Source organism: Poecilia reticulata, linkage group LG6, assembly GCF_000633615.1.
Source record: "Poecilia reticulata strain Guanapo linkage group LG6, Guppy_female_1.0+MT, whole genome shotgun sequence".
NCBI lineage: Eukaryota > Metazoa > Chordata > Actinopteri > Cyprinodontiformes > Poeciliidae > Poecilia > Poecilia reticulata.
The window spans coordinates 17999162-18019255 of NC_024336.1; the positions used below are offsets into that span (position 1 = coordinate 17999162).

At 38.6% G+C, this 20094-nt stretch overlaps 1 protein-coding gene across 6 annotated transcripts; it reads right to left on the reverse strand.

The window, feature by feature from the left end:
• Positions 1 to 239: 239 nt before the first annotated feature.
• On the reverse strand, positions 240 to 19920 carry ush1c (Usher syndrome 1C). Of its 6 annotated transcripts, none has more exons than XM_008411590.1 (20): positions 19793 to 19920; positions 17521 to 17588; positions 15998 to 16141; positions 15771 to 15909; positions 14046 to 14154; positions 13932 to 13956; positions 13794 to 13851; positions 13512 to 13700; positions 12687 to 12746; positions 12523 to 12579; positions 11112 to 11254; positions 10749 to 10814; positions 10529 to 10659; positions 10327 to 10388; positions 3712 to 3753; positions 3362 to 3415; positions 3163 to 3262; positions 2504 to 2613; positions 2304 to 2359; positions 240 to 555 (listed from the first exon to the last, which is right to left on the reverse strand). In XM_008411590.1, exons 1-20 carry the CDS (start codon positions 19826 to 19828, stop codon positions 543 to 545), a joined length of 1662 nt encoding a protein of 553 aa, XP_008409812.1. In that variant the 5' UTR covers positions 19829 to 19920; the 3' UTR covers positions 240 to 542. The 6 variants fall into 6 exon arrangements, 5 of the variants coding, with proteins under 5 accessions (XP_008409812.1, XP_008409811.1, XP_008409813.1 ...); XM_008411587.2 differs by lacking the exon at positions 240 to 555 and adding an exon at positions 1985 to 2163; XR_533926.2 differs by lacking the exons at positions 240 to 555; positions 2304 to 2359; positions 2504 to 2613; ... (1 more) ...; positions 3362 to 3415; positions 3712 to 3753 and adding exons at positions 7650 to 7819; positions 9117 to 9281; positions 9495 to 9544.
• Between the last annotated feature and the right edge of the window lie 174 nt (positions 19921 to 20094).

A 20094-nucleotide genomic window follows, 5' to 3' on the forward strand; every position in this document is an offset into this window, starting at 1 on the left:
AGCTCTTGAACATCTAAACAAAAATGAGCATTATAATCTGGATATGCATATTTCTGTAATGGATATATGCAAACATAACTTTTACTTAATARTACTATGTTTACAGCACTGAGTAAGTATGTATATAATAAATCTGTCAACCATTTTTTAAATAAAAAATATAAATCAATATTCAAGCGGAACCTCATTTTTAGTCTGACCAGTTCTTTATTGGGCTCAAGAAAATTCTGAATACATTATTGATTATTCATTCAATTTCCTTATTTATTTGCATAGTGACTGACGTTAGCATAATAGAAGTAAATTATTTCCAGTCTTTGCAGAAGGGAAGAGATATAAGGGAGAAAATTGWTTAATGATTGGACCATCCATTGACAAAACAAGACAGTGAAAATGGCTATTTTCACTGTCGGTGCAGCGTCAGTCTGAACGACAGCTTGGCTCAGTCCCAAGCTGAGATAAAGCAGAAAAAGCACAGAGCCTCTCAGTCTTCTCATTGAAGAGATTCCTCCTAATGAATCTGGTTTTAATGGCTGGTGGTATTAGAAGAATGTCCTGCAGGAGAAAGGAGCAAAGTTAACAAAAGAATGTAAACAATAGAAGCTTTTTCTTTTATCTGAAGTGAAATACATGTTTGTTCTGTTCATATTGTATCTGTCATTCTCCTATTAGACACTGCACGGCAACCACAACAAACAGAGATGGACTAATGCAAATGAGTTACAGAAGACAGTCACTTTTTCTAAACTACTGCGATGCAAAAAAAAGTATCTAGAGGTGCACAAATTGTAATATATATTTTTAAGCTGTTAAAAATCTTTTGAAGTTTGTATGGTGTTTTTTTTTTTGGAAAAATTCTCAGATCAAGACTAGAATCTGCCTAGAAACTGCAATTGGTGCATCTCTCACATTACACACAGGTCTTGTCAAAAGTTTACATGTAGATATCATGCATTTCATATTCATTTTGAGCTTTTGGTGATTTATTTAAGCCATTCTTTTTGCACATATGACTCATTATGCAGCTTAGAGCTACAGATGAAACCGGATAGGGTGCTGCTGACCAGTAAAGAATCTAAAATAAACACCATGAAGCATAGCTGAAAATTGCAAATGCTCTTTATGGAACGACTAAATGTTTTGAAGTGAAAGGTTTAGGTTCAGAGGAGACGAAGATGAAAACAAATATGGAGTCAGGGTGAACCATTCAGCTATGGCTTGTTACTCTGAGTCCTAAATCATTAGCTTTACAGGAAAACCTGATATGGCCCATCAAATCCAATTTGGAAAAGGATTTTAAAAAAGACTAATTACGTCTTCAGAATGGCCCAAAACAGAAAAAACAATTTTAAATGGATTGTTGTTGTCAAAATATCAGTCATAATTACTCCAGCAGCTTGTTGCTGACCACAACTGATGTTTTATCTGCAACCTCCTCTGGGACATTTACTCAAATATTAATAGTGGTTTATGAAAAGCTACAATAAGTTCAAATGAATCACCAAAAGCCCAAAACTAATATGATGAGTGGATGTAATCTTGTGTCAGTAAATTCAATAAAAAAAACATCTCAGACTCAAAGATTTTAAGACATGTAACAGTCCAAGAAACAACATCAATCAGAACAACTGGTGAAGGCTGACAGGAGTCTGTGGTGTCCGTGACCTGAGAACATACAACAACATGTTTACGGCTCACTGGATCCAGCACATACACAAGGTGATCTGTCACTTATTACTATAAATGTCTTTAAAGTAACTAGAGTGTTTTATTTAAATCCTCCTTTGGACATTGTACATTCAAAGTCATGACCGTTTTCTATGGAGCAAACCAAGCAACAAGAAGATATAAACCTGCCCGGATGAGAGGAAACAAACATTAAAATCCTCTTGCCGTCTTAAGTATTCAAGTTGTCAGAGAGACTGTCACATGTCCACAAGAGGAAAAACAAAAACAAAAACAAAAACAAAAGCCACACCAAACCTCCCCTCTGACGTGCAGCAGAGAAGATGAGGGCTGAAGGCTAAGTTGATTACCAGAACAAGGGTGAGGAAGGAAGAGAGGTGGGGCTAGTGCTGAAGCTGATAGCCATGTCTGTAAAGTGTTGCACTGCCTTCAAACACCTTTCTGTTCACAGTGGGACTGACTGATGCTGACTTAGGGCTGCATACACATGCACACACACAGAAACACGAGCCGCCGTCTGTAAACTACTGAACCGCTTCGTCATATTTCAACAGATTCATAGCTTAGCACATAAAATGCAACAAAGCGTATTGGAGCATAACAAAAATAAATCTTACACTTCATCTTCATAATCCTTTGGAGGGGACACAGCAATCACCACATCAATCCAGTCCTGAGGGGTGAAATGATTTTAAATCTCTGTGATTAAATTAATACGAAGTAAGAACCTCAGCTGAATATATAACATATGATCAATTAAACTGGGTATATTGTTAAAATCCAGAGTATGTTTTCTAGTCTCTAAGTGCTCTCATACCCCTCCACTGTTCCAGGCCCGAGCCAGAGAGTTTTGTCCCTCTTCTAAACTAGCATCAATCAGGATCTTCCCATTGACAGCCATGAGTTCGTCACCGGGAACGATCCCTCCTGCAAACACAAAGAAACAACACAGACATTTAAGATGCAAAAATAATCAGCACTAAGGCCTTCCTACAATTACCACAGACACGCACAGTTTAGTCAGTGCAGGAACAAAATGTTGAATGTCCAAAGTCGGTCCTCGAGGGCCGGCATCCTGCATGTTTTAGTTCTCTCCCTAGTGGTAGTAACAACCTTTTCAGCAAGTCAATGTTCTGCTTAGGCCGCTAATGAGCCATCGTTTGATGAAGGTGTGCTAAACCAGGGAGAGACCTAAAACATGCAGGATGCCGGCCCTCGAGGACCAACTTTGGACACCCCTGTGTTAAAACATAAAAAAAGACTGAAAGTGGATGAAAAGCTAAAAGTTTTGAATTTATAAAAAAAAACAAAATAAAACTAAACAGACGGAATGAATTACTGTTTTGATTCTCTATGAGTTTTAAAAAATACATATGATTTTAAATCACTTAGTGCAACAAATGTGCTCCAGTCATATTTCAAACTCCCTACACGGTTGCAGTAAAGTTAAATCATGAATTGAAAAATTCAGCTGACCGTGCTTATCGGCTGCACCGCCTTCATACACTGAAGACACCACCAACTTTCCAAGAGGAGACTCAGCTCCACCTTCCAGAGCAATGTCAAGTTGTCCGGCCTTAAAAAAATAAAAATAAAAAGAAGAAATCAGTAGTCATGTTTCAGAATGTGAAAAAGAATCAGGCCTTGTGTTTGAACTATGAAAAAAAATATATACCTTTTTTATTTTTAGCAATCTCACATCTCGTCCATCTATCTGGTCTGAGGAAAACTATTGATTAAGAAAACAGGGAGAAGAAAAAAAAAATCACTTGGATTGTAGATAAATGTGATGAAATGACACATTTATCTACATAGGTTCCCATGATAAATGGGAACCTATGTTCTAAATGAATTTAACCAGCAAGAGGAAATCATGAGTATAGACTCTGCTAAGAGAGATATTGACTGAAATCGGTCAATATCTTAACTCATCTGACTGATGAAAAAGATTCAATTTTCAAAGGTTAGTCTTTGTATTTTATGTACAGTTAGAATCTCCTTTTCTGTAGCCCAAGAATACAATACCATGGAGTACGGATCAAAGTCGTCCACGTATTTCTGAAATCCCTGAAAGAAAACATCATTATGTAATTAATTTAAAGTGATCAATAAATACACAAAGAGCAAATGAAGACAACATTAAGTGAACATTAAGTGAACATTAAGTGAACGTGAGTTGTGTGACAAGAGGTCAGGTTTCCTTTGACAATCAGTTCAGTGTAAAAGTTTGAGTATAAGCCTCAACACTGAAAAACCACAAAGTTTCTCACAATTCAAAAATAATCTGACACATTTTAACGAGAGTGATTCTCCGTTCAACCACAGAAGGAAATAACACAGATCCACTTCAGGTCTGCAGCAATTTCATTTTACAGGAGGAAGACGGAAACAGAACCAAGCTCTCAGGGTGAGTAAATCATATTTATTCAGCCCAGAGTTTCCAGTACAGAAAAACAAACAAATATTAATCTAGCAATTCATTTCCAGCTGCTGCACAAATGCTCTGTGATGTAAAAATAACCCCATATATGCCTTGTTTTTATTTACTGCATGTTGACTTCAGTAAACATGCCTCCTCACGCATGTGCAATATCATATACATTTAATGAAACCCATTGGAAAAGAAACATTCCTGTCCCGTCATAATGCATAAAGAACTGACTTGTGATGACAAGGGATTTACAGAAACTCAATGTTTTCAATCAGCATTTTTAGTGGTGAATTCAGGAGGTAAAATCCCTCTTTAGCAATAGAAACATAATTAACCTCCCTAGTGACACAACTACCACATGACATGCATTCCCACGCTAAACAACATGTTCATGGCCTCTACAGTTTGCTCCCAATCAATAAAAATACAGTCATGCATGAACCACTTCATCAAAAAGGCAGGGGTGCAACTGCTGCAGAGAGAAGAATGGGGGGGGGTCATGGAAAAGCCATCAGGGAGACAAAGAGGTAAAACTAGAAAAGGAAGGCAACACTCAAGCATAACAGGGAAGGTACAAGAAGAAAAGATTACTTGTTTGTTGTTTGATTTGAAAGACGAGTTGAAAGGCACCATCCGTTTAAGCATTTCTGGAGGCTGAAGCACAACACCGGTTCAACGTTTTCAGTCAAATTGTAGGAATAAAAGAAAAATACATTCTTCAGTTTGATGCTTCAACAATTTCCGGGCACTGTGGGAACTTTGAATCTCTATTGAAGTGTGACATCTGACGACAACCCATCAAACATGTGCACAGAAACAAGTTGAACTTTGCTGGTTCCAGAAAAAACAGCCCAGAGTAACATAAATGCAGTAAAATATATTTTATCCAACATGTCTGTCTAATCAGCTGCAGCCCTGAAGGAATGCTTAAATGCATTACATTTATAATAAAATAATTTACAAATATTTGACCAAGATGGCTGATATTTTTCCATGTATTTTTTTTTTTTACCAATAAGATATTTAACTATRAAAGAGATGAAGGATTAACAGATTCATGTTCTACATTTTTTGACCAGATCCAGTCAAAATGTAAACTCAGAAAACCAAAATAGTAAGCGTCTACATGCGACTGAGGAATGACTTTCACAATACTGACGATGCTCGGAGAGAGAATGTCAGCAGGAGAGTATATTTCCTTTGTCTACCTGCAGCAGCAGCTACAATTAGCAGATATTTGTACATGAGTTGTTTTACCTCTCACTGCGGAGGTAGAGGCCTGTGGTGGTGCTAATGGCTCAGATGGCAAAGTGGCTGTTTCAAGTTTCATTTGTAATCAGGACAGATGATTACTCTTTACCAGCTTATCCAACATTGCCACAAACACAACTTGATTTGCCTGTTTTAATTAAGGTTTTGAAGAAAGAAATACTAGAATATTTGGCCTGTTTGGAAATCTGGAAAACTTCCTAGGGCTCTTAAAAGGAGACAGACATTGATAGCTGCTGCAGCTGATGGCACACTGAGCCAGATGACCCTAATAAGCTTCGTACCAGGCCATCAGAACGGACAGCAGGTCGGAGCGGATCTGGCCGGTTGGCCTGCGACTGCGGCAGCATGACGGGCTTTGACATGACGGGAGCCATCTGACGCCGCTGGTTAGGGGGACTGGGAGCCAGCTGCTGTTGGACCACATTTCCAAGCAAAACATTTACAAAGCTTAGCCGACTCCAAATACAGCGCGAGGTTGATGCGAGTTTCCACAAGGAGGGAGGCTTACCAGCTGACTGCTTGAACTGGAAATATGACTGACATGGGAGGTGTTTCTCATCACCTAGGACACAATGAATCCTTCAGTTGTCTGGCTTGCGCTAGAACTGTCAGACACCCACCCAAAGTACTTCTCATATTTTAAGACATCACAAACTCCAAGTGCACAACAGATCTAAAAAGAACACACACTCTTGCTAAAATTTCAGCTTTTTCTTATTTTCCATGAATGACACCATTTCAAAACTTATTCCACCTTCAAAGTGAAGTATACACTTTGAATTGTATTTTCTACAATTCAATAGAAAATACATTGGTAAGAAGAAAAAATTGCAAGAAAAATATTTAAAAAATAGCCTCGATACATTGGTTTGGAGTCCCTTAAAATAACAATTTTTTAAAGCCCATTTTGGTACAACAGTGGTCTCAACCTGCAATCCTCGAGGGCCAGAGTCCTGCAACCTTTAGACGCATCCATTGTTCTACACACTTGAATTAAATGGATAAACTGCCTCACTACCATACAGTTAAGCTCTACAAAACTCTGCTAGTGAACTTATATTGGAGCCAGGTATGCTGAAGCAGAGCAACATCTAAAAGTTGCAGAACACCGGCCCTTGAGGAATGCAGTTTGAGACCCCGGCTCTATGGGTTTCGCCTGACATTTTCACATCTATAAATTTAACAGCCAATGTATCTGATGGTAGAGTATTCAGAAAAGCATCCACTCGGGGTTGCTCAAAACAGTAGCACACACAGGCTTTTGTTTCACATGCCATACACCATGCAGCATCCTGCTCACCATGTTCTATAAAAACCACAAAGACACAGCTAACCATCAGCAACCATCTCTACAGTTCATTTTACCAATAAAAGCTGTAGAGAGGTTCATAAGAGCACAAATGCTCCTAACACAAAAACACTCATGGTTTGAAAGACAAATCACAATGAAAAGGCAATCCGCACTCGTCATACTTCTGTCATGAAGCATGAAGAAGTCAAACCTTTGGACTTGAGGGGTGAGACATTTCACTGGTGTTGGATGCATAAATCCCCCCTCTGGGGAGGTAGCCGCCTGTTTCCCACTCGCTTCTGTGTTCGGGAGGGCTGGGAGGATGTTGGAAGTGGTGGTGGTGGTGGTGGTGATGCTGGCGGTATTCACGTTCTTCAGAGTGCTGTGGGGGAGGGGGCGGAGGAGGAGGAGGTGGTGGCGGAGGAGGAGGGGGAGGCGGAGGATGGGGATGTGGCGTGGGCTGAGGGGACGATGGGGGTCTTGACGTGTGAGATGGCGGAGGGTAGTTGGAGGGAGGCGGGCGGCGCGGTTGTGTATGTTGGGGATGTGCGCGAGGCTTGCGCCCCCTGTGTGTCAGAGTGGATGGAGAGGATGGAGGYTTCCTAGGACTGGGGGAAGAAGGAGGCCGGCGCTGTGGGGATACTCTAGGTAAGGGCGGGGAGTACTTAGGGATTGTTGGGTTCAGTTTGGGTGAGGGTGGGGGGCGAGGCAAGGGAGGTGGAGGTTGATTTGTGGTGGGCTGAGTCGGGACTAGTTTTTTAAGAGGTCCCCTCAGGCTCTGGTCCACCTCGTCCAGGTTTATGTCGTCCAGATCAGTGGTTGCTAGGTTGAAACCACCAGGAAAATGCTTCACCCTTGGCTCTGAGCCAGGAGAACGAGGCGGGGAGAGCTTTAAGCCACAAACAAATAAGAAATACTTCACCACCCATGTAAAATCTTCCATGAAATCATCTATGTTAGAAACAAACTACAACTGTCGAAAAGCTCTGAGCGTAGGAAGGTTCGAACTGAAGACTCTGTACCTCTGGGGATTCATTCTCCACACAAGAGATCTGCTCCAACCGAGTCTGACACAGTCGCTCCACCCAGTGCTGCACTTTCTCAGACTCCTCCAAGTCTTCCCTTTCAGTCTCTGAGACCTGGGATGGAGTTACAGCCAGCCAGAATCACAAACAAGAGCAAAAAAAAACCTTCACACATATTGTCACCAATGACATGACACAAGACTTCACCGCGAACTGCAACAGATATTTCAATAAACAGCACATTTGAATTAACTTTGAAGCTCCTCAACATTACTGTGGGTAACAAAGGGAAAGATTTCTATCATTTCTTTGCATTTGCTTCCAAATGGCAGATTGCTTCTATCTTTTAAAGTGGTTTTAAAGAGCTTACATATCCAGCAGTAACACTCTTTCATCCCTGCTGCTCCAGACAACAAACTCCAGATCATTCAGGGGCATCCAAGGCCTGAAGGAATACATATTATTGATCTCTAGGGATATGTTCCCAGAGGTACTCCTGGAGGTACTCTGAGGGATTCTGGACGTCCCAATGAAAGGTATATCTCCCAGTGGTATGTGAACCTGACATCTATAACAGGTGCTTTTCTAAAACTCTACCCCAAACATCCAATGGATAATGGAGATCTTCACCTGATCTCATACTCTCAATTATGACTCATATGTTTTCACTTTAGGTAAGTAGAATTAGACTGACTTGAATGTCATTGGACAAAGACACATCAAGGAATTTAGCAACTAAAAGTAGTGGAACAGAGGAGGGCCATTAAATTAGAGGTTTGCTTTTAGGCTCTTCAAACTTTAAAGGTCTTTCTTCCACTTGACAAATCAGAGCAGCACCCACAGATTAGCTCCAATCAATCTCCTGCTCCACCATCACTTACGACCAGGACTCCAAGACATTTGAATTGATTTGCCAAATGCAGACACTGATTCCTGATCTGAAGGGAGCCTTTAGCCCTTTTTCATTTGAGAGTACTTGCTTCAGATCTAGAGGAGCAGACTCTTATTCCAGCTGCTTTGTACTTGGCTGAGAACAGCTCCAGGTCTTGGCTCAAACAAGAAACATGCGTCAACTGGACAACAAAACTCCCACGACCTCCTCAGCCAGAAGGGTAAAAACCTGACCCACTGCCAGCATAAAAAGCACATTGTTACTCCTCAATTCAAGCTTTGACAATCAGTTTCTGTCTGTCAGAGGTAATAATGATTTTTAACTAGCGTTTGTTTGCTGGGCAGAATTAATTTTATTGTCAATCTGTCTATGTGTGGTTAGGCAAGGCAGAAAACTGCAAACCTGTGATAAAGATTACTTTAAAAGATTACAGGCCAACTGCTTGGAAGCAAATGTGTTGAAAAAGAGGATGCTGTGATTACATTTATTCCTCTGAGCTGAGACTTCATCTTTCCGTACCTCCTGAACCAGCCGATTGATCTTTAGTTGTTTCTCCCGTTCTTGCATTTCTTCCTTCTCTCTGGCAAGTTTCAGCTCAAACTCCATCTCCTTCTTGTTCTTTCTCTGCTCCTGCAGTGTGTCTGTGTTGGACATTTTCTTTTTCTTCTTCTTCTTTTCTCCTTTCTGAGGCATCGCCAGATGGGTAACGCAAAATGATGCAAAAAATAAAAACACAGCAACTACCAACTAAATAATACAAACACAAACTGGTGCAACGCCAACACAAGAAAATCTGAGAAAACAATCCTCGCTCATTTCCAACCATTTGAGCTAAACGTCAGATTTGAAGGTAAACTGTTCAGATCCACTTCACACAACACAACCAGCTCACTGTACCTTTCGCAGTGAAGGCAGCTTCCCCTCGTATCGATAAAACCAGCCAAATGCTAAGGATGGAGATGAACACACTCTTCATGAAAAATGAAATCGCAAACTTAGTTTACATCCAAGTAAAATCCATACAGTTTGAGCACATTTTTTTTTTTCTTGAAATGTAAAACCTCACAACACAGCACTCAGAGAGGCAGAGTCTGACTGGGAAGTAGCACAACATTTTTAATTAAAGATAAAAACTGTATTTTAAATTATGATGAGAGCTGCATTCAAACTAAGAGTTGGAATGACTTGTCTGCAGAAATGCGCAGAGAAATCCAAGTTGTAAATACCATAATGTGGTGCTCATTACATCTTCATTTATGTTATAAAACAATAAAATGGAGCTACTGTTTAATATGTCTTAAAAACAAGCAAAGCAGACATGCGGTATTTATTTATCTTTAGGTTAATTTATTAAAACCTCTGACTAATAACTCGCTGTATTTGTAGCTTTTCAGTCATGCGGAAAGAGTTGGCTTTGTAACTTTTGGCTGTTTTAGAAAAATCCTAATCTTATTTATGGAAAAATTCTATATTCTATTCAACCAGAAACTTAAAAAAATATATTTTGTTAATTGTAATTCTTAAAGACAAATCAGAATCAGCTGAATTTTGTAGGAAATTTTTGGCAGGTTGAAGCTTTGTAAAATCTTTTGATTGCAAATCGGGAACAATGTGAAGAAATTGTCAAGTCTGCTCTCATGGTTACATTATGGTTGTCAAAGGAAATCTGAGACTTTTGTGCGTCAATTAGCACAGCCGGCATAAATGACACCTGAAACTCCAAACTCACTTGGCTGTCTTCCTCATCATCTTCCTCCTCCTCTTCCTCTATGAAGGAGGTGGCTCCATCAACTAGGAGAAGAGGCCGTAGAAAACACCACAGCAACCAGCAGACACATGCAGGAAAAGAACATTTGGAGTGAAACAGAAACAAGAGGAGGAAAGCTTGGAAGTAAGCAGAGGATTCATGCATTTTAAACTTTTGATCATACGTGAACTCTTGGCCTTTGGAGGTTTAATCTCCGGTGAGGGGCTCTTTGAAGCGCGGGGACTCTTTGCTCTGTCTTTGGATCCCCAGTCCTCCTCCCAATCTCTGTCGTGTTTCTTTTCTGCAGCTTCAATCCTATAGTAGATATTTTATTAACTTCAAAAAAACAACTAAAAAGCTCAACAAAGATATTTTTAATTCACTGAATATGGACAACTTTTTACTTTTCCATCTCGCTCTTATAGCGCTCCTCTTCCTCCGCTACTTTCTGGGAGATCTCCATCTTTCTCCTACAAAAAGCATCAGAAACATCAAAACCCCAACATGAATCTATGTTCAGACATAAGGACTATAAATACAGGGAATATGATGTTAAGTTTACAAATTAAATTTATTATTTTAAAACATAAAACACAGGGAAAAAAGGAGAGTAATCCTTTTTTGTAAACTCAGAAAATTTAGCTACTGCAAGATTTCAAATACTCATGCAACAAATGCCTGCGTGACAGCTTCCTTTGTTTGAATAAAAAGCAGAACATTTATCAGCTTCTGGGTGAAGCTAATTAAAGGTTGTGCAGCTCACTCACTGTCTCTCCTTCTCCTGCTGCTCTTTAATGATTTTGTTGGTCTCCATTGCAACCTTCTTCTGATGCATCAGTTCCTGCCTCTCCACCTCCCGGCGGGCTTCGGCTGCAAGGCGCTCCTCGTCTGTCATAAACAGCTCACTTCCCTAAGACGGTGAAAACCGGCCTCAGACAAAAATCTGAGAGTGCCTTTATATGCAGCTATTGTACTCAAACCAGGGTTCAGTCGGGTACACAAGTCTAATACAAGAACAGGACAGAGAACGTCTTGGTGAAAAAATGCTTCTCTCAGGTCATTAGGGATGTCGTTCCTTCTCAGCTTTGTGCTAACAAAATCTGTATAACGTGAAAAACAGCAAACCGCCAAACGCTCTTCTTTTATAGAAATAGTCACACCATATCTGTAAAAAGTTATATTCTATGAAAGGAACAAGGATATGTTCATTTTCACAATATTTTTTTCTTAACAGAACAACACGTGTTGGCACAATAAAGGCTGGATTTAAACAAGCTGACAACCCAGTCACAACTGAAACTTTGCCATTATATCATCGTGGAGAAGATTCACATAGAAAGCGCTTTTTCCAATGAATTATCTTGCCTACTGTGTATAATTATTGTTGCAGTGTTCCCTCTGCAGATATGCAATAAGCACTGTTTTAGAAAAGACACAAAGCGTGGCACACGAGCAGAAGCCGTCTGATTTTGGAACACAACCCATCCTCTCAATACCCGCTGACGGAGGATGCAACGTCCAAATCAAGACAAACTCACAGATAAACGCATCAGACAGGCACCAAGGAAGACAATAACAAGACATGACTGCTGGTCTCACTTACACAGTCCCCATCACCGGCTGCAAGAGCAAACAATCTGTCAAGTGACTTTACGGAGGATAAATGTTGCTCCTCCAGACATCTTTCTAAGCTGCATTTTATGGAAAGGTGATGTATTAAAAACACTGACACACATTGTTCAGAGTGATGCATAGCAGAAGAAAAAAAAATTATGTTAGTGGTCTTGCAGTCATGATAGATTGTCTGTCAAGTGAACTGCAGGGACCTGCAAACAATTAAAGTTTCATCCCAGTTGCAGGATTTTCACTCCACAAAATGCAACAATACTAGTTGCTTAGCAGCAGTTTGTTTTATTGTTGTCGCAGAATTTTAAATTTGATCAAGAACATTGAGATTCACTAAATTTTATTTGATTTATATCAAATTATAGATAAACAGGGAGTCTTTGTGGATCCTTTTAAACAAAAATGCATTTTATAATTTAAATCTAGTTAATGTCTCATAATTATGTGCATTACATTATAATATAATGTATGAGTTTTAATATGAGACAATGTGTAAAAACATTGTACTCCAAAAGGTATAAGCAGTTATTGGACAACATGGTGTGTACTCACAGCTCCTGTCAGAACCGTGATAGTGAGACTCCTGCTGCTCTTCAGGACTTTCACAGCCTTAAAAAAATGAGATTTAAAAGAAACACAAAAGTCAGAATTCAAATTTCTTAGCCGCTATGTAAAATAATGAGAATAATGACAGATGTTGTCATGAACAAAATCACCTCTCTGTGGTCCAGCGTGGTGAAATCCACTCCATTCACCTCCACGATCTGGTCTCCAGCCTACAGTAGATACAGCAAGCACTGACTGCGTGAGAGGGGTAGTAACACTTCGGAAAAATGAAAATAAAAACCATAAACTACAAGTATTAGGACGTCCTTACGTGCAGAAGATTCGTCTTAATAATTTATTTGTATTCAATAACACAAAGCGAATGCGTGCACATTTCTTTAAAATAAACCTTTTCACCCTGTTTTCATGTGTTTCATTATGACAAAAACATGCTATTTTTATTTATTGTGCTGGGATTCCATGTGACAGATTAGCACAAAATAGTGAGAGAAAAAAGAAAAGAGGAAAAAGGAAAAAAATGATATTTAAAAACATTCTTGCAAATAAAATTCAGTACATTATTGCGAGAACGCAAAGGGGGAGAAAAAAGTCTTCCGTGTCCCCTAGGGGGCGCCGTAGAAATTAAAACCTTGTTAGCCAGGAAAATGTATTATTCTTAGAGTAATGAATCATTTAATAACTCACAGATTCATCCTCTACTTGTTGATTATATCTATTAAAATTATACTTTGTGAAAAGTAGAGCTTTTTACAGTACACTTTGTACTGTTAATTGAAATAGTATTAAGACAAATCGATAGACAATTCCTATCGATTAGTCTTATTGTTGCAGAATGAAGTTATTTTGAATCAATAATTTAATCAATTATTTAAAAATCCAATCAAGTGATAATATACACACGAAGAGAGAATTAATGATTGCTTAATTTATGCTCCTTTATCGGCAACATCACAGAGTCCTGTTGGAGAAATCACCTCAAGTCCAACTTCAGCAGAGAGAGAGCCTGGCTTGACGTTGCTGATGTAGATCCCAGGTTTCTGGGTTGGGCCGCTTGAGATGCTGATGCCCATACCCTTAGTTCCCACAAGACTGAGGAAAACCTTCTTCTCCTTGATCTCCTTCCCACCAAGAGACGCCAAGCCGGCCACACTGCTTCTCTTCTCCTGAAGCAGTACAAAACAAAACAACTGAATAATAACCAAAAGTTTTTGAGGCGGTTAAAGCCATGAAAAAAAAAAAAAAATGCAGCCTGTTACCCCGGACTCGGACACAAACTGGTCCACAAACTGCCACTTCAAGGGTTCATCAGATGAGCTGGAGAGAACAAAAACACACAAAATAAGCAGCTGTTTTTTTAGACATGCAGGACAAAGAAAATAATTAATAAACCTGACCTTTTTACTGGGATCATCCCCACATCTGTATAAAAGACAAATGAATAACAAATCACAGAAATAGCAAAGTATTAAATATTCTTTCTGGTACCGACGACACAAAGGTCGACATACGGCGAACTTTGAGTGAGACAATCTTCTTGGTCTTGATGAGACTGATGACCTCTTCGTGGATGCAGGAGGAGATGGAGTAGCCATTGATTCGCACGATCTCATCACCCACCTGTAAATCAGTGCAGACCTTAAAACTGATAAATGCATTTCAATGAATCTGCTGAGGACAAAGGCGATGTTTCTGCTAATCCAACATTTACATTCCTGTTTGCTCAACAGACCATGATCTACTGATTTGTACAACCCATTATAGTTTTGCAGTTTGTCTTGGAAGTGACGCTTTTCTTCACTAAATCGCTTTTGCAATAAGCTTCTAAGAATACTGTCCAAATATACAGGAACTGAAAACAAATAATTTATCTTTAGCTAAGAGACATTAAAAGTCCTACAAAAATGTAGGACTCTCTAAAAGTCTTACATTTGAGTTTATTTCTTACAAGAAGATGCTTTTACATATGATTAGTATTTAATTGTATGTTACAGTAAGACCCACATCTTTCAGATAATTTTAGGCTACACAGACACCTATAGTCAGATTGAAATATAATCTTATCTTGTCAGACAAGAGCAGTTAAAGGGATACTCTGGATTTTTCAATTCTGTGAAATTATGCTCACTAATATTTCCCTTACCTGTAATAGACTTTAGAACCTTTTCGTATCTAATAATGCTGCACCATCTATCTACTTTTATCTAAGAATCTATGGATGTTTTAAAAAGATAACAGGTTGCTAGTTCTGCATGAAGCCCAAGAAATATTCTGTTTGCTTTCTGTGTCAAATTTTTTGTCAATTTTAATTTGTTTAGAACACAGTAACACAGAGGATGGACTTAAAAGAAACATAAAAATTCTGGAGCTGAAATTTCATTTTGTGCCCCAACTAAACCATCTGCCCTATTATTTGAGCTTCGCTTTCTTTTTACGAGGCATGTTAATGAATACATTAATGTTTTGTGAAAAGGAAAATCACAAATAAAATGAGTCTGTTTCTCAGCCTGCATGTGTGTTTATTTCCTCCCCTGTAATTGTCTATGGAATGAATGAATCTGAGCAACCCAATGTTCTTCTGAGTACAGCACAGTATTCATGAGCGTTACATTCAACAACACAGCTGGAGAATTTGAGACCGATTGCGTGTTTGTAATTTTGCAGGGCGCAAAAGAGCCAGTCTGCTCCAAAGACACCATTATGAACTGTTCCATCTGTTATATCAACACCAAGCAAACAGAGATAAAAACGGCATCTGATCCGTTTTAAAACACAAATCTGAAGGGATTTTCATGAATACTTTCTGGAGCAGAGCCGTCTTGGGAGTAAAAGGGATCTACTCCACCTAGTGGATCCTTTGAACACAGTTCTGATTTAATAATCACTCAAACTGTGTGTTGCGTGGTCAGATCAAGTTCCACAAACTACGTAACAAAATACAAAAACAGTCCTTTTATTAGAAATGGTTTGAAACAAATGCAAAACTACCATGACCAAGAATGGAGACAAGTGCAGAGGTTTATTCTCTGATCAAATTCATTAAGGTTTTGGTTTAACTTGGGATAGCAGAAAAAGTTTAAAGATCTAAGAACTTTTGCGACACACTAGAATAGGGTAAGAGGTGTATTTTCCTTGATTTTAATATGTGCAATGTTTTCTCCTAAAATGTGCGACAAACAGAAAAGCAAATTGAAAGACAGAAAAAAAATCCATATCTTTATTTAATATCCACATACCTGAAGGCCAACATTGTAAGCTTGTCCATCTTTGACAATCTGTGAAATGTAGAGTCCACAGCCAAACTCTAGTCCTCCTCGAACGCTGAGACCCAGTCCGTCGCGCTGCGTTCGATCCAAACGCACCTCTTTCAGCTTCCTGAAGTTTAATCAAGTTTATCGCCAAGATGCAAAACAGCTGAGACCGTCTCCACAGCGAAACAGCTAAAATGCCACGCTGCACTCACCGTGACCTCTTGGGTGTGAACTGGTCGTACTCGACTTGGTGTTTGAGTGGGATCAGAGGCCGGATCGCATCGAACAGCGGAAGCCGTTTTGGTTCGTTGATGACCAGTTTCAGGTCTCCCACCAGCACCCGCAATTCCATAGACCTGAAAGAGAGAGAAAGAGAGAGAATGGGTTACACCAGTTTATGGTGGATTACTTTTGCCTCAGCGAAAAAAAACTAACGTATGAAATGTTGAGTGAATACAAAACATGGTCAGGATTTAAATTTATGGAGGAATTAGAAGGAAAGACTAAAAGACATTGATATGCAAAGGAATATAGCAATTAGGTTTTGACTATCATCCCTTGGTGCTTCATATGATTTAGGAGGGAAACTGCAATGCTAAATAATTCTTGAAAAGACCACACCCAACTCTAAGATCATTTTGCTGTGGCATGCAGGTAGTCATGTCTGCATTACCACCATCCAACTGGGCAGGAATATCATGAGGAAATGAACTCAACCTGCTTGAAATTTTGTGAGGGGGCATTAAATAAACATTCACAAACTTCAATGAACTGAAGCACAGTTGTGTTTTTTATAGTAAAGTCACACAGTAAGCAACCACTGTGGGATGCAGTTTTTACCATGACTGCATAACAATAAATATTTAACTTTTAAAAGTCTTTAAAAAAAAATCGTAAAAAAATGGAATGAAGCAGTTCAACCTACCTGAATGCCCCAAAAATAATTACATGATCATATAATTAGATCATTTTAATGCACACAATCATTTCAACCAGACAGTAGAAGAAGATCATAGAATTTGAATTCTAATTTATTATTAATTCACAAGTTTCTACACAGCAACCAATTTTTTTTATTGCAAATTTAAAATAATACAGACAATAATAATTAGTTTAGCAAAGGATCAAGAATAAATATATCATTGTATGTCAATGGAAAAGATAATCCAGTCTTCTCTCTGCTGCAATTCAGATGGAGACAAAAGAGAAAAGAAGCTACACATGGTCTGCTTGTTTAATTATGCATATGTGTCATTTCAGCCCCATTTGAAGGATGAGCATAAAAAAAGAGCTTTTGTGGATAACTAGCCAAGCTTGTCGGAGGACAAAGGAAATGGATCAGAGGCTCATCCAAAGAGGCCACAGGACTCTGCTTCTGTACAAAGATTAATTGAAACCTAGAAGACTTTTAGCCTACTGGCCTCATAAGGTGCACCCAGTTACTCTGATCTCAGGAAGCAACAAGCGTTAGAAAAGGCGCAAGACAACTCAGATTAAATGAGAAAACATATCACAAAAAATGCTATAAATAAGACTAAACTAAAAGTAAAACTGATTTTCACCGTATCAATAATAAGGGCTTTACTTCAAGACTGTTTTTTTATTCAAAGCAGTTCTCCCTCAATGACCAGATTTAATAAATACTCTACAGGAGTTTACTCATACAGAGATATTTGGTTTTAAACAGCAACTAACACTCACTTCGACCACCTGAGAAACGACAGATGGTACTCACTGGTGATACATGCGGAGAACATCATAAAGGTAATCCTTCTCTGCCTCATTTTCAATCAGCAGTTCCACCTGCAACAGAACAGAAACATCTGGCACCATCCTTCTTCTGTCAGCTCACCGACACACGCGCACACACACAGTCACTTCTGTCCCACCCATGGTCCCGCCAACGCCATGAGGAGCCAAAGCCATCTACTAACCTGATGACGGCTCAGGTGCAGCAGGACGGTTTTCAGGAAACGCTTCGGCCAATCACTGATGCACATTTCACCCTGATATCCCTTAACTGCTTTTTTGCTAAATCACACACTAATTTCAGAGCCTGATTTCATTTAAGCAGAGGAAGCAAGGGTGAAGCTAAACTGTGGGATGATCTGAATCTATGACCGCTGCCCTTCTCTATCAAAGCACTGAGAGATAATAGCTAGAGAGGCAGCAGGAGGAAGGTCAGCAGTGTCACCTTACATCTCACAGACATGACACCCAACATTCGCACACAAACTTATCTTAAACTCCAGCAAGATTAAAGGACTATACCAGAATATATTCAAAAAGTGACCTTATTTCAGCAATTTGGTGAAAAATCTGAACCTAACGCAGTCATGAAATATTTTCATACACTACATTAAAAGATACACTTTTTCATGATGACATCTATTCCAATAAAAAACATAAGTGTCCTTCTGACCTTGGACAAAGAATAAAAATAATGCTTCTTCCTAATTCTGACATTAATAAAAGAAAAATGATGTTTTCCAATCCGACATGACATTAAAAAGGGAAGGCTTAATTTTATTTAATGTCAGAAATTGAGAAGAAAAGAAAAAAGCTAAGTAATTTTTTATAGTCTGTGTAAACATAGTTTCAGCTAATCCTGTAAATGAGCTTTACGTTTTGAATTTATGTACTGAAATAGATTAATGTGAGTGATATTCCAATTTATTGACATGCACAAGTATTTTTGATAGTAATCTTTTATGACGACAGGTCATCTAAATGAAATGGGTGTGTTCAAAACACGCCTGACTTTATCACCATTGTAAATGTCTGTTGCTTAGTGCTGCAGGAAACGGTTAGCCCTGCCTGGAATTGAACCACAGACTTTGGAATCATAAAATAACAACGTTGGAGTTCCCTGTGTGCCAGGCATTTATATCGAAGGGCAACATATGCTTAGGAGTAGATTATACCGTATTCTCATATAAGAAGTGTTATAATGATTAACATTTTTACATAAACTTTGATCAAATCAACAGCTCAGGTGGGCTCTAAGGCCCAGAAAACAACAATCCAAAATTATTTTGAGGGAATCAGGGCAGAAATGACCGTGTCTGGAAAAACAACAAAAGACTGACTGTGGAGAGCCTCTAATTAAACCCATAAATTATCTCATTATTTCTGCTTGGATGCTCATATGTGGCACATTATCTAATGCTATGTTGCCCTTTGTAGAGACAATATGGGCCCCGCTTGGCAGCACAGATGGCTTTGTGGTGATCCCTGCATGCTCCAAGGATAAAAATGCCCCAACCATATCAGGTTTCCTTTCTCAATTATCCTATGCTCTTTGATAGTTTTAAAGGCTCATCTAAATAATATGACACGTCAACAGCAAGAAAAATCAAAGATTAAAATGTGTTTAACCTAAATGTTGGCAAAACACATAAAAAATGGCTAAAAGTGAAAAAGGAGGTGAAACTTAATTTTATTCATTATAATTAAAATATGACAATTTAACTGAATTGTTGGTCTATAATAATTTAATGTTTACTTAGCTCAATTGAAGCATTTTAAACAGTATATTTCCTTTTCAGATTTTAAGTCCACCCTGGTTTTAAAATTGTTTACCCATTAAGTGCATAATACTGTTAGTACGATAAAAGTTTTGACGGGAATTTCTGTCGACATAAATAATCTATTATTATGAAGGAATTTTAAATACTGAAAAATAACATACTTTAAAATTCATCCCAAAGTACCTCTCATGATAGAAATTGTTGTTGGTTTTTAGTCTTTAAATATATAGATCAAGATAAACAACAGATAAAACAAATAGTCCTGAATCAATTTTGGTTTCTTGTTTGTGCTAATTCAAATCAGCAACATTTTAAAAATAATTCCTGACTGATTCAGCTCTTTCAGAAATAGGCCTCTGTGTGCGCAACATCCTCTCCGGTGGAGACACCTGAGACACCGCAATAAACAACCAGGCAACACAATAACATTTTACTAAGATATTACTGGAATATATGAAAACAAGTTTTTTATCTTACCTTGTGTCTAAATTCTCGAGCAACTTTCCGCTCCATCGCTGAGAGAAAGACAAAACAGTCCGACCAGAGAAGCGCTTTTGTCGCTGAAGTTTTACAGGACCAAAGTCAGTGTGGTCAAGTTAGGCCTAACAGGCGTTTCCGGTTCATATTTTTTTCCGCGAAGAACTGTTTCATGTGACTTTTATGTAGTTACTATAAATTATAAATTATATTTAAAACATAATATTTCCTAAATGATTTTTCTATGTGCTTTAATTTATACTAACCTGACAAAATGTATCCTTTATTTTGAAATGTTATGC